Here is a 14,890-nt window from a genome sequence, read left to right as displayed (position 1 = left end):
GATTCTGAAGACTTCATGTAAAAAAAGAATCTGTAATACTTCATGCATATTTTTTGTATTGATTATAGGTTAAAATGACTCTATTTTGGATAAATGGGTTAAATAAAAATTATTGTTAAAATTAATTTAACTTTTTATCTTTGCTTTCATGGGGCTACTATTGTATTTTAAATAACACATATGACTCATGTTATATTTCTATTGGCCAGTGCTGCATTAGGCCACAGACAGACCACGAAATAGACAAGATCACTGGGGAGTTGGTGTGATTAGAAAGGTGGTTAGAAGACCTGAGTCAAATTGAAGAGTCGGGTGTCTCTATGAGGCCACAATGATTCTGCTGAAACAAGCACTGGCAAGAGGCCCCCAGCCTCAGGTGAGGCCTTGATAGCAGCATAGTCACACCCTAAGCCAAGCACTCTGCTAAGCTGCACCCATGCCCCTGACACAGAAACTGAGATTAATAAATGTGTTCTTGTAAGCCTCTAAACGTATATGATTTGTCACACGACCATAACTGATCCATCTCCAAATGTCATTCCTGCTCTACTTAGAAATCATGGTTATGAGACCCACCCTAGGTGTTTTTAATTAATGAGGAGGCATATCTATTATTATACCACTAATTTTTATATTAATCTTGAAAGCTTTATTTCCACACTTGATCCTTATTTGCACTAGTTACACCCCACAAAGTCATCACAAACACTGAATTGGCGAACACCCCGTTCCCCTCTGATCCCGGGGGAAATACAGGGTCAGGTTGCCACAAGTGTCTTGTCACAACACTTTCCTCAACCCATCAAAATATAATCAGGTTTTCTGTGTATTTTCTGTTTGTAGACACATTATTTAATGTATAGTGGGCCCATTCACATTGGTCTTGCAGCCAACAGCACTATAAAAAAAATGATCTACAACAAACTGTATTTAATTGTGGCACATGGCAGCCTTCCTTCACTTAAGAATGCTGGCTAGGACCTTTGGGCTATGCTTTGGGGCCCTTTGGGACAGCGAAATCACCACAAATAGCACAGAAATGTGAAAAATGTGGCACTGAATAGACTGTGGAAAGGATGTCTGTACACAGTGTGAGAGCTGCAACAAGAAGGCAGCATTGCCTCGCCTGACCTGAGCTGAAAGGTGCCCACTGGGTCAGTCCAATCGTTTACTGCTCTGAGCACATGCACACCTACCAGTGAGTGCAAAGGCACGTGAGTATTCGTTTGGGGACTACAGATAAATGTTCACGAGTAGGCGAATTCAAAAATACCGAATCTGTGAATACCGAGGCTTGACTGCACTTGGCTTCCTTTGTAATCCTGCACATTTCATTTTAGGCATTTACAGACATAATTCAATGAAGGGGGTGATAGCCCTAAGAAGGTGACAACTCTCTGGTAGACAGGTAGATGAGGAGACACCAGCAAAAAAAGGCTCAGAAGGAGCGGTGTGAAGAGAAAAATGAGAAGCGGATGGCGTTCTGGATGCCCCGTGAAGGAAGAGCATGGCTTTGTTTTGGAGATAGCTGTTCAGGTGACAGGAGCTTGTAGGTGACCCAAATGAATATTTCCAGAAGGAATGAATTGGTTCTTTCCCCAATTTTTAAACTAGAACCCTGAACCAAATCTCCTCTTTTTAGTCCTTTAGTTTTTGAGAGAAAGAACACATAATTAAATACTTGAAAAAGTTTTTAATGTGAAAACATTTTAAACAGATTTTTTTTGGGTTTTTTTTTGGCAAAAAACAGAGGGCGGGCACCACCCCACAGCCCTGAGTGGAATAGGAAGGCTTGGAAAGAGTGCAGGGACGTGAGGGAACTTCTTGCAGCAACTTCTGAGGGAAAGCTCAGTCCAAGGGTAAGTTCAAGTCCACAGGTGAAACTGCCAAGATGCCCTCCTGGAAGGGAAAAGTGGCAGATTCCCGTAAGCGGAGAGGCGTCCTCCACTCACAGCTGTGTCCACACTGGCCGAGTGAAAGCAGAGACTGGGAAGACAAGGAACCAGAGACGGGGAGGGGACAGAGACCCAGTGAGAGGCAGACAGGGATGAGAGGTGAGGCATGAAGACCCCAAGAAAGGATCAGAGACCCGGGGTGGGTGGAAACAGGGTCCTGGGGGTGGGTGAGAGAGACAGAGCCCCACCAATGGGGGAGACAGACTGAAAGAAGGGGAACAGAGTCCTAGAGCTTTAACAATAAAGAGTCCTGACTTTGCATTAAAGTCCTAATTCCAATTCCCCACCCTGAATAAAGGACTTTCCCTCAGCCTCCATAAAACCAGGATAATAATCGAATCCTATAAGGTGGTTGAGGGGTTTAGATGGGATCATTCCACTAAAGGCCTTGCCTGAGGACCTGGCCAGGCTTGCCTGTTATCATTCCTTAAAGAATAAAATGTTCTTACGACTAAACCAGCTTCTGCAGTGAGCTCTGGACCCTAATATCCACTGTTCCGTCATCATCTTGCATTGAGGTCTGGAGGGTCTCTCTCCCTTAACTGGACCACCTCCCATCACCTCTAACTCCTCCCCAAACCTGCCCCCCACATTCCTCTCCACTCTGCTCTTCCTGGTCTAAGGGGACATCAGATGTAGCTCTGCAGCTGCTCAGGTCCGCATCTTCGGCATCATCCGCGACTCCTGTCTCCCATTCGGTCTCCCCATCCACTCCGTGAGCAAAATCTGTCAGGTCTATTTCCAGATTAAGTCCACAATTCTCCACTGCCCCGACCCTGGTCTGATACACCCTCATCTCCTCCCTGGACCAGCTCTGGCATCTCCCTGGGGCTCCCCACTTCCGCCCTTGCCCCCTACATTAATCCCCATATGGCCGCCAGAGGGCGCCCGTGACCACCCAAGTCAGCTTGCATCCCTCCTCTCCAAAGAGCCCTCCTACAATTCCTGGCTCACTCTATGTGCAAGTTCTTAAGCATGAACACAAGGCCTAAAGACTTGCACGATCTGGCCGCCTCTCCTGCTTTCATCTCCCACCCTCTCCCCCTCACCCACCCTGCTCCAGCCCTAGTGGCTGCGTCTCTGCTCCTCAAACACACCTAGCCAGCTTCTGCCAGTCTGTGAAGCAATGACAGCCTGGCAGTGATGGGGCCGGTAAATGAGATGGTGTCCATTGAGCAGCCAGCAATTGATGTTCAAGGGGACGGGGACAGCAGCCAAAGGTCATTTAATCCGTACACAGGAGCCCCATCCAGCTCTGAGCCCAGCGCTGGATTTAAAGCAGTGAGCAAACGTGGTATGGGAGGGTGTGGGGGTGACTGCGACTTTAAATGAAGACCAACGAAGGCCTCACTGGGGGTGATACTGAGCAGATGGGGAGAGGAAGCAAGGAAGGGGGATATTGGGGAAAAGGTAACCCCGCAGGCAGCACTGCACAGACAGTCATCCCACAAAGACCAAGTACCTACAAGGATGATCCCATTTTAATCCTTACAATAACCCTTTGAGGTAGGTATTAGAGTTCTCCTGCCTTTACAGGTGAGGAAATTTGTTTCTGACTCATAACTTTTTGTGTATACCAGAGTGGGCAAAGCTGGGCAGGGCATCTGCAGTTATCACGGCAATGAGTACAGTAGGTGCTCAATAAACACAGAAAGGACGGACGGTGGAAGCGGGAGAACAGCCGTGATGTCTGAAAGGAAGGTTAAGACCCCACCCCACCCCCAATACACACACATACAATGACAATTAGGCAAAGAGAAGCCCAGAGAGGCTTTGGCGGCTCACCCAGCCCCCGTGGGCCTGGATCCAGGGCGCGAAGCTGTGCACATGCTCTACACTGAGTCCGGCCAAGGTGCCCCCCAGCCCAGCCACGCGCCGGCTCAGCTCCATGGCCAGGGCCAGGCGGGCCAGGGGTTCCGGGGAAGGTGGCGGAGGCCCAGGGCACGGTAGTGCTTGGCTTGGGCGAGGGCTGACCTCTCGGCTAGAGAAGAGCTCCACTAGGCGGCTGAAGGAACTGGCAGAGAGGCGCGCCAGTTTGCGCTGCAAGGCTGGGTCTGAAGCTAGCTGTGGGACAGGGAGGGGAAGAGCCCGGGTAAGCCTCAGTCACACCCTCGTAGCCAGCCAATAGGAAGCTGGGAGGCGTGGCCTCAAGCGAGTTCTGGGTGTAACTGGCGCTCTAGGCCACGCCCCTATCCAGCACATCAGCCAATCACAAGCTAGACTATAAGGTCTCCGCCGAGCTACTCCCAGAAAGATGGCCAAGAACCGGCGAAGCCAAGCCACGCCCCTGCCAAGGCCCCAACAGCCAATCAGGGCCAAGTCCTATACCAGCTGTGTTCTAGCTTGCTGATATTCTAGCGACGCTTCTGTGGGCTTCTCAGAGACCCCGGAGGCCAAGCCAGTGTCTACAGTGACCTTGCCTTCTACCATACAATGAATAAGACCGTACACTTTGCCCAAGCTCCTGAGCCAACTAGATTCTAGGACAGAGCCACAAGCCCACTCCCTCTGGCAGTCCATTTCTCCTACATTCTAAGTCATTGCCCTATATAGTCAATCAGGTTTTCAGGTTTTAGACAGCTGCCTTTGGGTAACAGTCCATTGGGTTGCTAAGAGTCAGACACGACTTAGCAACTAAACAGCATCAGCAGCTTCAAACCACATCTCCCACCCTTTCCCATCACCATAGGTTTCCTTACTTCCTCACCTGGTCCCAGTCTCTTTCCTAGAATGTGTTTCTGGTGGCCACAGTCCTTTGCCTATAAGCCACCCTCCTCTAGCGATCAATGAAAGACAGTAATTTAAGGTACTGGCCTGGCTTACCCTTCACTCACCCCTTCACTGAAGCCTTGTCCCACCATCCCCTGTCCGACCATCCAGTGAGAATGCAGATCCAGCTTCAGGTCCCAGTGTGGAACCATGCTGCAATTCCTATCCTAGCTAAAGGGGGAATAGACCACCCATCACCTTCTGATTGATGACTTCTGCCTCCTCTTCCAGCAAGGCCACCAGCTTTCGCAGCAGGGCTTCCTTCTCTGTGGGTGCGGGACACTGTAATTCTGGAAGCAGAAAAGAATTTGGCTGGGGGCAGAATCCTGGTGACCCTTCTACCTGCATCCTTCTCCAGTGTCCCTCTGCACCTCACCTGGACTAGGTGGGGATCTCAGTTGCTCTTGGACCAGCTGTTCCAGCCGCTGGGCCACCAGGGCATAGAAATCTGGGGTAGCAGGGCCTGGAATGAAAAGAGTCAATGATGGGTCTTCAGGAACTTTGGCCCCAACATCGGGAACTTATGTATTCTCTCCTCCCAATCATCTTGCCAGGTAGCAATGATTTCTACTTCAGAGTGGGGTAAACTGAAGACAAATGAGCAAACCTGATTAAAAAACCCCTTGTACTCTTCCCCAGGGTGACTTATGAGTGTTTGGACCTTGAAGATTATCCCATCTAAGGAAGGCAAACACATGGCATACCCCAGGTTAATGACCCCTAGCATCCCCCTCTATCCCTTGTCCTTTTCAGGCAACTCATCACAGAACTCTTCTACCCAGCTGTGAAATCCTCTTCAAGCAAGCCCCTCCAGTAGCCATTACTAGTCTACCCAGGCTCATGTATGAGAAAAAAACCTACCTATCACTCTTGATCAAGTCCAATTCCCACCGCTCCTCATTCCTACTTTGCTACTGGAGAAAAGGATTCATGTAACCAAAACGGCCAGGCAATTGTGACTGAAAATCAGGTCTCCTGCCTCCCTACTGGGGGTACAGTTCAGTTCAGTTCAGTCAGTGGTGTTCAGCTCTTTGTGATCCCATGGACTGCAGCACGCCAGGCTTCCCTGTTCATCACCAACTCCTGGAGCTTGCTCAGACTCATGTCCATGAAGTCAGTGACGCCATCCAACCATCTCATCCTCTGTAGTCCCCTTCTCCTCCTGCCTTCAGTCTTTCCCAGCATCAGGGTCTTTTCTAATGAGTCAGCTCTTCACATCAGGTGACCAAAGTATTGAACCTTTAGCTTCATCATCAGTCCTTCCAGTGAAAATTCAGGACTGATTCCTTTAGGATTGACTGGTTTGATCTTCTTGCAGTGCAAGAGACTCTCAAGAGTCTTCTCCAACACTACAGTTCAAAAACATCAATTCTTCGGTGTTCAGCTTTCTTTATGGTCCAACTCTCACATCCATACATGACTACTGGAAAAACCCTAGCTTTGACTAGATGGACCTTGGTTGGCAACATAATGTCTCTGCTTTTTAATATGTGGTCCAGGTTGGTCATTGTATTTCTTCCAAGGAGCAAGCGTCTTTTAATTTCATGGCTGCAGTCACCATCTGCAGTGATTTTGGAGCCCCCCAAAATAAAGTCTGCACTGTTTCTATTGTTTCCCCATCTATTTGCCATGATCTTAGTTTTTTTTTTTTTTTTTTTAATATCTTAGTTTTTTGAATGTTGAGTTTTAAGTCAGCTTTTTCACTCTTCTCTTTCACTTTTGTTGAGAGGCTCTTTAACTCCTCTTCACTTTCTGCCATAAGGGTGATGTCATCTGCACTTTTGAACTTACTGATATTTCTTCCAGCAATCTTGATTCCAGTTTCATCCAGTCCAGCATTTCACATGATGTACTCTGCATATAAGTTAAATAAGCAGGGTGACAATATATAGCCTTGAGGAAATCCTTTCCTGATTTGGAACCAGTTCATTGTTCCATGTCTGGTTCTAACTGTTGCTTCTTGACCTGCATACAGGTTTCTCAGGAGGCAGGTAAGGTGGTCTGGTATTCCCATCTCTTTAAGAATTTTCCAGTTTGTTGTGATCCACATAGTCAAAGGTTTTAGCATAGTCAATGAAGCAGAAGTAGATGTTTCTCTGGAATTCTCTTGCTTTTTCGATGATCCAATGGATGTTGGCAATTTGATCTCTGGTTCCTCTGCCTTTTCTAAATCCAGTACTGGGAGTACTGGTGGCTATAAAAGTTTAGGGGCAAGGAAGCACATGTGGAAAGAGAGAGATAACAGAGAGGGACCAAAAGCTCTCCTAAAGCCGCTCACAGAATTGACAGCAGCCCAGCTGGGGGTCAGGGGTGAAGGTAGGTGCTGGAGAACCCCCACAGCTACTCCCTTAGCTGGGTGATCTTGAACTAGTTCCTCATCCTCTCTAGCAGCTTTAAGCTGCTGGCCCTGTCAGTTCTTGGATGATTGAGGGAACTCTCTTACCGGGCTCTGAACCATAGCAGGGCCGGAGTGGCAGGGAGCAAGGCCGAGGGGACTCCGGGGGAGCGGCTCCTCGCCCCCGGGAGCAGGGAAGACATCTCCGAAGGCGGCTCAGGAAGTCTGTTGGCTCCTCCTGGGCAGGGCTCCTGGGGAAGGGGACCTCAGAGAGTGATCCCAGAAGCTCTTCACAAGCAGTCCCGTTGTCCTCCCACTGAGAGCCCTGCCCTGCAACCCCCAGGACAAGGAGTAGAGCGAGATATAAAAAGGCGGGAAAGGAGACAGACTGAGTCCAGGAGCAAGAGTTGGAGAGGGGTCCATCCCAAATGCAGCTCCCTGAGGAAGGAGGGTAACTGCTCTTACCTGGGTGGCGTCGGAATGGGAGACCCCACAGCCTCACCCCGCCTAAGGAAGGCAGCTAGGACCCTCAGCGTGTCCTCCCGGAGCCCCAGCTCTTCCGAGCCCGCCATGGGGGCACCTGTGAGAGAAGGAAATGAAGGATGGGCTCCAGGGTTCAGAGCGAAGTGAAGGCTGGGGCCCAAATTCCCAGTCCCTGAATGAGGAGGGAGCCAGAGCTCGTGAGTCCCCAAAGAGGGAAGGGGATCCTAGGTCTTTTATGGAAGTTTCGGGGTCTGGGGGCCCCGATGCTTGTCTCTAGAGAGAGAAGAGGAATAAGGACAAAGACACCTTGATCCTGAGAGAGGAGACGTCTGGGGATTCTGATTCTTGGGTCTAAGGGAGGAGGGTTCTGGGGCCTGAGCGCTAGAGTTTTTGGAGAAGAGGGCTGGGGGTCTGAACTCCTGGGTCTAAGAGAGAAGGGTTAGGGTTAGGGCTGTGGCCTCAGACCCCTGAGTCCCCGGGGAAGAAGGGGCCCTAGGGCTCCGACTTCTGGATTCTGAAGGAAGATGCCAAGAGACTGAAGTCGGTAGAGGATCAAGAACTACCAATCCCAGCAGGCTTCGCAGCAAACATTCCCCTCGGTCCGTTACTGGTTCGCCGCGCAGCCTGCTGGGAGGTGTAGTTCCACTCTGATTCACGCTAGAATTTGGGAGACTGAAGACGCTTGGATGTCGGAGGAGTAGGACTGAGTTACCCGCTCCTGGATCCCGACTCCCTCTTCTTTCCTTCTCTCCAAGCCCTCGCGCACGTCCCGCTCACCTGGTCCTCGGCCCCCGCCGCCGCCACCTCCTCCTCCTCTGAACGTGTATAAACTTTCCTTTCTTAGGACAACTTTCCCGCGCCTGCGCACTGGCTCGGGTTGGTGCTGGCCCAAACGTAGAGGGGCGGAGCGCTGGGTGCCGCCTAATTTGCTTGCGACTTTCCCAGCATGCCAAAGGTCGGAAAACCTAAGAAGGGCATGGGGTGGGAGGTGAGCGGACGTCACGGCTCGCTGAGCCGCCTCTTTGGTTCTGGAGTCTGTCACCCAAACGACGATCGAGCCCTTTTCATTTCGAGAAATCGAGAGAAAAAGAAGCCCCACCTCTAAAGCTCAACTGACGGGAAGTGGGGGTGTGCAGCTGAGAGTTCGAGAGCTACGGGACCCCAAAGACAGGGCTGGGCCCTGGCACCCTGCACGCCCCGACCCGACACCTAGGTAACACGGAAAAACTGAGGGGCTGGTGGCGTCCGGGAGTGAGGAACCGGAGAAAGGATGGGTCTGCGTTGACAGTGTAGAAGGCGGGTTTTGTTGTAATCTAGGGAAAGTGAAGCAAGCAGCGAAAAAACTGAAGCAATAGCAGGCGCCGAGGTCGGCTGTAAACAAACCAACAAACTTAGAAGGAATAGCAGGGAGGAGGGGAGAGGAGGCATCTATATTGGCGGATCTCGGGAGAGAAGGATCACTCTACGAATGGGAGGCAGTCCACTCTAGAAAGTGAGGACATGCCCTGGGGGAGGTTGTTTGGGAGAGACTGTGGATGGTCTACGGTGGAAATGGGTGAAAAGATTATGGCTGCGGGGCGGAACTGTAAAAGGGTCTATTCACTGGGGTAAGTGCGGAAGGTGGAGGTCTGCAGGTCAGTAGTATCTACACCGCAGTAACTAGAGAGAGGGCGCTACCTTGGAGGTGGGAGTATCTGGACTGGGTGAGGTAGGTGGGAGGGAGAGGTATTCAATGGAAGAGAGAAGGTCTACACCGGCGGAATTGAGGGAAGTAGAGATATCTACACAGCAGAAGCTGGGGGAAAGAGGGGAGGGGTGTAAAATGGGCTTGGGAGGGAGTCCTCGCTGAATTTAGAGAGCCTCCGTGGAGGATGGGAGAAGGTCTTCTGTACCCTAGGAAAATATAGGTTAGAGACCTGCGACGTGGCCCTTGAGACGGAGGTCTGGGTGCGGAACCCTCCGACTGGGCGGGCCTCGGAGGCCGCCTGTGCCCAGGAAGTATTCTCTGCGCGCAGGCCAGACCATGGGAACCCAAAAGCCTCGGATACTGCCCTGGCTGATATCTCAGCTGGACCGAGGGGAGTGGGAGGGCGTGACCTGGCTGGACGAGAGCCGCACGCGTTTCCGCATCCCTTGGAAGCACGGCTTGCGGCAGGATGCCCAGCAGGAGGATTTCGGCATCTTCCAGGTGCGTGCGAGCAGAGAGGGGCGGCCCCCTGGGGGGCGGGGCGGGGGCGGTCCCAGAGGGGGCGGGACCGAGAAGGCGGGGCTAGCGCACCTGGAGCTGCCCGCTATTTATGCTGGCTGGTGGAAGTGGGTGGAGTTAGAACTCGAAAGGTAGAAGGTGGTAGGATCCGCAGACTGGTGTGGGAAAGCAGTCAGGACTGGAGTCTCCTGGTTCTGGGAATAGAACCGGAAAAGGAAGGAAATACATCCCGGGGGGTTCAGAGGCCCCTGGGGAAAGTCCTCTCTGAAATTCTACTGAGACTTCTCTGCCCAGGTCTTCTTAAAAAAAATATTTATTTGGCTGCACCAGGGTGGGAATCTTGGTTGTAGGATTTCTGAGGGCCGGTCTTGGAATATTAGCGGCGAGACTTGGCCCTGAAGCTGAGGTTTCTTACCACCAAACGGATACACCGGTGGTGGTAAGCCGAGGTAGAGTGCGAGGGGCCGAGGGTATTACAGAGCGTGTCCTCGGACAAGTTGGTAGCAGACATTCACTGGGACCTGGAAGGCTGGCTTAGCAAGCACAAGTTTTTGAAGGGAAGAGGTAGAGGGACTTGGGGCACAAAGAATCTGAGAATTTGGGGATGGAACCTTGACAAGTTAGAACGTGCCAGCGGAGAAGATGGTGTTAGGGCAAGAGGAGACAGGGTTAGGACCCCTGGAGTAAGGTCTAAGTCATCTTCCCCACTATCTTGGCACCACTGGTCCCCTAGGCCTGGGCTGAAGCCAGTGGTGCCTATACTCCTGGGAAGGATAAGCCCGACCTGCCCACCTGGAAGAGGAATTTCCGGTCTGCCCTGAACCGGAAGGAAGTGTTGCGTTTAGCGGAGGACCACAGCAAGGACTCCCACGACCCGCACAAGATCTATGAGTTTGTGAGCTCAGGTGTGCTGGAAGTGAGGCTTCCCTTAGAGGGATGGGATTTCGAGTGTCCCCAGGGCCGCCACTACACTCCCCACTTTTCTCCACAGGAGTCAGAGACATACCTGAGCCAGATATCTCTCAAGACAACAATGGCAGACACAGTACCTCTGATACTCAGGTAAGAAGGCTCCCCAACCATGATGCCCTTAGCCTCTACCCCATCTCCTCTCTGTGTCCTCACCAGCCTGTCCAGATGTCATCTTCTTCCCCTGGTACCGTCACCCCAGGCTCCATTCTCCCCCCTGCAGTCTGTCCCCAACCTGACCCAGGTCTGCCCCTGACCCTTCCCTGTTCACAGCCCTTCCATGGCTTCCCAGCGCCATCATCAAGAGAAAATTCAGAGCTTTCACCAGGCATTCAAGGCCCCAACCCACCTTTCCAGGATTTGACAGCTTTCCTCCTTGTGCAGGGTTCTCTCAGCCTCCTGTAAGCTCAGAACCTCGCTATCCTTGATCTTGCTGATGTCTGTGCCAGGGAAAGTCCTCTCTGAAATTCTACTGAGACTTCTCTGCCCAGGTCTTCTTAAAAAAATATTTATTTGGCTGCACCAGGTCTTAATTGTGGCATGCAAACTCTTAGTTGCAGCATGTGGGATCTAGTTCCCTGACCAGGGATGGGACCAGGGCTGCCTGGATTGGGAGTGTGGAATCTTAGCCACTGGACCACCAGGGAAAGCCCTCTCTGCCCAGGTCTTGCTTGCAAAGAGCCGGATCCTCGGGTTGGAATTAGCTGCTCCCCTCGGGCCATTGTAGTGCCCAGCATACACCTAAGCTGTATATCTTTTACTGTGCTGGTGGCTGTGTCTCCCCCACGCTGGAAGCCCCTTGAGGGCAAAGCTCAGGTCTGTCTCCTCTCTGGGTCTCCACATGGCTGAACACAAAGCTTGGTTAGTGGGAAGTCTCCAGAAAAGGCCATGGGAACACCTGGATCTTTTTTTTCCTGTCCAGGAAGACATTGTGGAGAAGTTACTGAGTGACATAGACTTGAGCCTAGAAGGAGGGCCCTCGAATCTGACTGTGTCCTCTGAGAAACCCCCTCAGCTCTTGCTGAGCCCCGACTCAGACATCCCTGCTCTTTGCCCAAACTCAGGACTCTCTGAAAACCCCCTGAAGCAGCTGTTGGCGAATGAGGAAGGTGAGTGCCAGCTGCGGGGCAGAAGGGGCCAGGACCCGGGTCGAGAACCCCCTCTAATGCTCTCTCTCCCTTCACGGTATGGCCGCTGCTGCTCAGATTGGGAATTCGAGGTGACTGCCTTCTACCGGGGCTGCCAAGTCTTCCAGCAGACCATCTTCTGCCCTGGGGGCCTGCGGCTGGTGGGGTCAGAAGCAGGGGACAGGATGCTGCCTGGGCAGCCAATAAAACTGCCGGACCCCGCAGCGTCCCTGACAGACCAGAGCGTGACCGGCTACGTGCAGCGGGTGCTGAGCTGCCTGGGCGGGGGGCTGGCCCTGTGGAGGGCTGGGCAGTGGCTCTGCGCCCAGAGGCTGGGGCATTGTCATGTGTACTGGGCCGTAGGCGAGGAACTCCTCCCCAGCTGTGGCCACAAGCCTGACGGCGAGGTCCCGAAGGACAGGGAAGGAGGTGTGTTCAACCTGGGGCCCTTCATAGCAGGTGAGTGAGGCAGGGCAAGGCAACGGTGGTGGAAATCTCTGGGGTCAGGAGGTTGGGGATTGAATTCAGACCCTGCTGCTCTGCTTGTGGTTGAACCTGGGGAGAAGGATGGGCTGCTCTGAACCTGTGAAATCTGCAGACTGTCCCCTCCCTCTCCCTACCTGCCCGGAGCTGGCAGGGGCTCAGGCCCAGCATACAGAAGCTGCTCAGGGAATTAGCTGCCAGAGTTGTTATCATTATTACCAACTGTGGTGGAAAGACAGACATAGGAGAAAGATATCCTCTAGAGGCTTGCTATCCGAATAGACCTTTGTGCAGTGATGTAAATAGCACTGTATTTGCACTGCCCAGCATGCTATCTACTAGCTGCATGTGGATGCTGAGTATTTAGAGGAGGTGAGTGAAAATGAGGAAGTGAATTTTAAGTTTTATTTGATTTTAATTAGATACAATTAAAACTTAAATAGCCATGGCTAATGGTCACATATTGGACAGTGTGGCCTTGAGGGGTTAAAGAGCAGTAACCACCACTGACCTGGTACTCCAGAACCACTGAGCATCCTTGAGTAGAACACCCCTCCTGGGCCTGTTTCCCCATCCACACACTGGGGCTTTGGGCAGGGTGGGGGGTGGGGATGGGGTTCACCTCCCTGCCCCATCTTGATGAGAGGGAGGGAGGAGGAACATTTAAGCTTGTGCATAAGTGGAGGGGCTTTCCCCAAATTAACTGCCCCCAGTCATGGTGGCAGAGGTATGCTGGGCTTTTGATCAGGAGAGAAGGTAAGGATGTTAATGAGGTTTTGGTGGAGGGGGGAGGGGGCAGGTAGAAAGTCTTCTTCCCATCCCTGACTCTCTGTTCCTCGGCCCCCAGATCTGATCGCCTTCATCGAAGGAAGCAGACGCTCACCACTCTATACCCTCTGGTTCTGTGTGGGGCAGGCATGGCCCCAGGACCAGCCGTGGATCAAGAGGCTTCTGATGGTCAAGGTAATGTCAGCCCCAGGCTCCTGGAGCTGAGGAGTGGATTCTAAAAGGGAGGCTGCTTCCAGAAACAACTCCCATAGTTCTTCTGGCAGTCTCTGCAACTGCCAGTTCTTCCTCAGGGGCTTGTGTGTGTCCCTCCAATGGCCTTTCTCCCAGAGCCTATTTTGAGTTCGCCCAACCATGTGGAAGTTGGTGGACTACAAGTCCTAGCAGCTGTGTGAGGCACTTCAGCTCCCAAGAGTCCTTCTGAGCACCAGCTGCTGAGCCCTAGCTTCTAGGAACTCCTCAGCAGCCTTAGCCCAAGGAGTTTTTGTGGCCTCCCTTGGTTGCGGGAGGAGAAGGGGACGACAGAGGATGAGATGGTTGGATGGCATAAACAGTGTGATGGACATGAGTTTGAGTAAGCTCCAGGAGTTGGTGATGGACAGGGAAGCCTGGCGTGCTGTAGTCCATGGGGTTGCAGAGTTGGACACGACTGAGAGACTGAACTGAACTGAACCTGGGTGTGAATATGGGGAAAACTACAATTCCCAGGCCTGGGCCTAATGGGTCATCCTGGGTTACAGTGGGGGATGCTGGGACTTGTAGTCTACTCAACCCCATCTGGGTAGTGGATGGTGTTGGGTGTCTCCTGACAATTTCTCCCCCATCTCCCACAGGTTGTCCCCATGTGCCTCAGGGTTCTTGTAGACATAGCGCGGCAAGGGGGTGCCTCCTCCCTGGAGAACACTGTCGACCTGCACATTTCCAACAGCCACCCACTCTCCCTCACCTCAGACCAGTACATGGCCTGCCTCCAGGACCTGGTCGAGGACATGGATTTCCAGGTTGCTGGGGAGGCCTGAGCCCGAGCCCTTCATCTCGACCAATAAACTGGTTCTGGCCGTGGTCATCACTGTGTGTCTGGTGTTCAGTGTCCCTGGGCCAGCCCTGACCCAAGCAAGGGGTTATTCCTCTTTAGGGCCCATTTATCCACCTGTGCAAGCCACTCACATCCTAGGTGCTCACGGCCTAAGGGCCAGGCTGTGCAAGGGGCCAGCTGATACTTTACTTCTCTGGGACCTAGTGAGTCACCTGTTTTAGAGACCAAGAGACTGAGTCTTGGAGAGGAACAAAGGTCACAAAATAGGAAAACAAGGCAGGTCAGAATCCAGGTCTCATTCTTAAAATGGCTGCTCTTTGAGGGTGGCCTTTGGGCTCAATTTGGAATATCTATCTTGCCTATACACAGTTCAAACCAACGTCCAGAAGCAGAGACTCTGTCAAGGGCCTTGGGTACCATTCTCAACTCCTGCTGGGTGACCTCGGGCCAGTCCTTTCCCTTTCTGGGCCCGGGGCTCCCTCTGTATGGGCCTGCAAGGGCCATTTGTAAAGAAGTTCTCACCCACCCCCATGGGCTGGATGCTCCCACCTCGCCTCGTCACTCCTGGTTCTGGGTAATAGGAACTGATGGACTGGGCGGGGGACAGATACATGTGTATGTATGGCTGAGTCCCTCTGCTGCCCCCTTGAAACTACCACAACATTGTTAATCGGCTATACTCCAATACAAAATAAAAAGTTAAAAAAAAACCCACCTTTCCAAGGTCCTATCAACCCATGT

The 14,890-nt window shown here is 52.2% G+C and overlaps 2 protein-coding genes across 4 annotated transcripts; one reads left to right on the top strand and one right to left on the bottom strand.

The window, feature by feature from the left end:
• Positions 1-1,673: 1,673 nt before the first annotated feature.
• BCL2L12 (BCL2 like 12) lies at positions 1,674-8,645 on the bottom strand. Of its 3 annotated transcripts, none has more exons than XM_061139856.1 (7): positions 8,320-8,645; positions 7,525-7,639; positions 7,168-7,310; positions 5,101-5,187; positions 4,923-5,014; positions 3,741-4,019; positions 1,674-1,899 (listed from the first exon to the last, which is right to left on the bottom strand). In XM_061139856.1, exons 2-7 carry the CDS (start codon positions 7,629-7,631, stop codon positions 1,849-1,851), a joined length of 759 nt encoding a protein of 252 aa, XP_060995839.1. In that variant the 5' UTR covers positions 7,632-7,639; positions 8,320-8,645; the 3' UTR covers positions 1,674-1,848. The 3 variants fall into 3 exon arrangements, with proteins under 3 accessions (XP_060995839.1, XP_060995838.1, XP_060995840.1); XM_061139855.1 differs by having other exon boundaries at positions 8,255-8,392; XM_061139857.1 differs by lacking the exon at positions 3,741-4,019 and having other exon boundaries at positions 8,320-8,424.
• Positions 8,513-14,179, top strand: IRF3 (interferon regulatory factor 3). The gene is made up of 8 exons (XM_061139854.1): positions 8,513-8,755; positions 9,558-9,730; positions 10,482-10,653; positions 10,740-10,810; positions 11,640-11,826; positions 11,923-12,303; positions 13,175-13,290; positions 13,947-14,179. The coding sequence occupies exons 2-8, from the start codon at positions 9,566-9,568 to the stop codon at positions 14,130-14,132; spliced, it is 1,278 nt and encodes a 425-aa protein (XP_060995837.1). The 5' UTR covers positions 8,513-8,755; positions 9,558-9,565; the 3' UTR covers positions 14,133-14,179.
• The last annotated feature ends 711 nt before the right edge of the window (positions 14,180-14,890 follow it).

The sequence above is a fragment of the Dama dama genome, chromosome 4 (genome assembly GCF_033118175.1).
Source record: "Dama dama isolate Ldn47 chromosome 4, ASM3311817v1, whole genome shotgun sequence".
NCBI classification, from domain to species: Eukaryota; Metazoa; Chordata; class Mammalia; order Artiodactyla; family Cervidae; genus Dama; species Dama dama.
This window is presented reverse-complemented; position numbering and strand designations above follow the sequence as displayed.

Bases quoted from the DNA above. Each gene is read 5' to 3' on its own strand.
- BCL2L12 (XM_061139856.1), bottom strand. From the start codon at position 7,631: ATGGCGGGCTCGGAAGAGCTGGGGCTCCGGGAGGACACGCTGAGGGTC. The intron at 4,020-4,922 runs GTGATGGGTGGT...CCTGTCCCACAG, and splicing joins CAGAAGTCATCAATCAGAAG to CTAGCTTCAGACCCAGCCTT. The intron at 1,900-3,740 runs GTGAGCCGCCAA...TTTCCCTTCCAG, and splicing joins TCCAGGCCCACGGGGGCTGG to GAGGGCATCTTGGCAGTTTC.
- IRF3 (XM_061139854.1), top strand. From the start codon at position 9,566: ATGGGAACCCAAAAGCCTCGGATACTGCCCTGGCTGATATCTCAGCTG. The intron at 11,827-11,922 runs GTGAGTGCCAGC...GCTGCTGCTCAG, and splicing joins GCTGTTGGCGAATGAGGAAG to ATTGGGAATTCGAGGTGACT. The intron at 13,291-13,946 runs GTAATGTCAGCC...CATCTCCCACAG, and splicing joins AGAGGCTTCTGATGGTCAAG to GTTGTCCCCATGTGCCTCAG.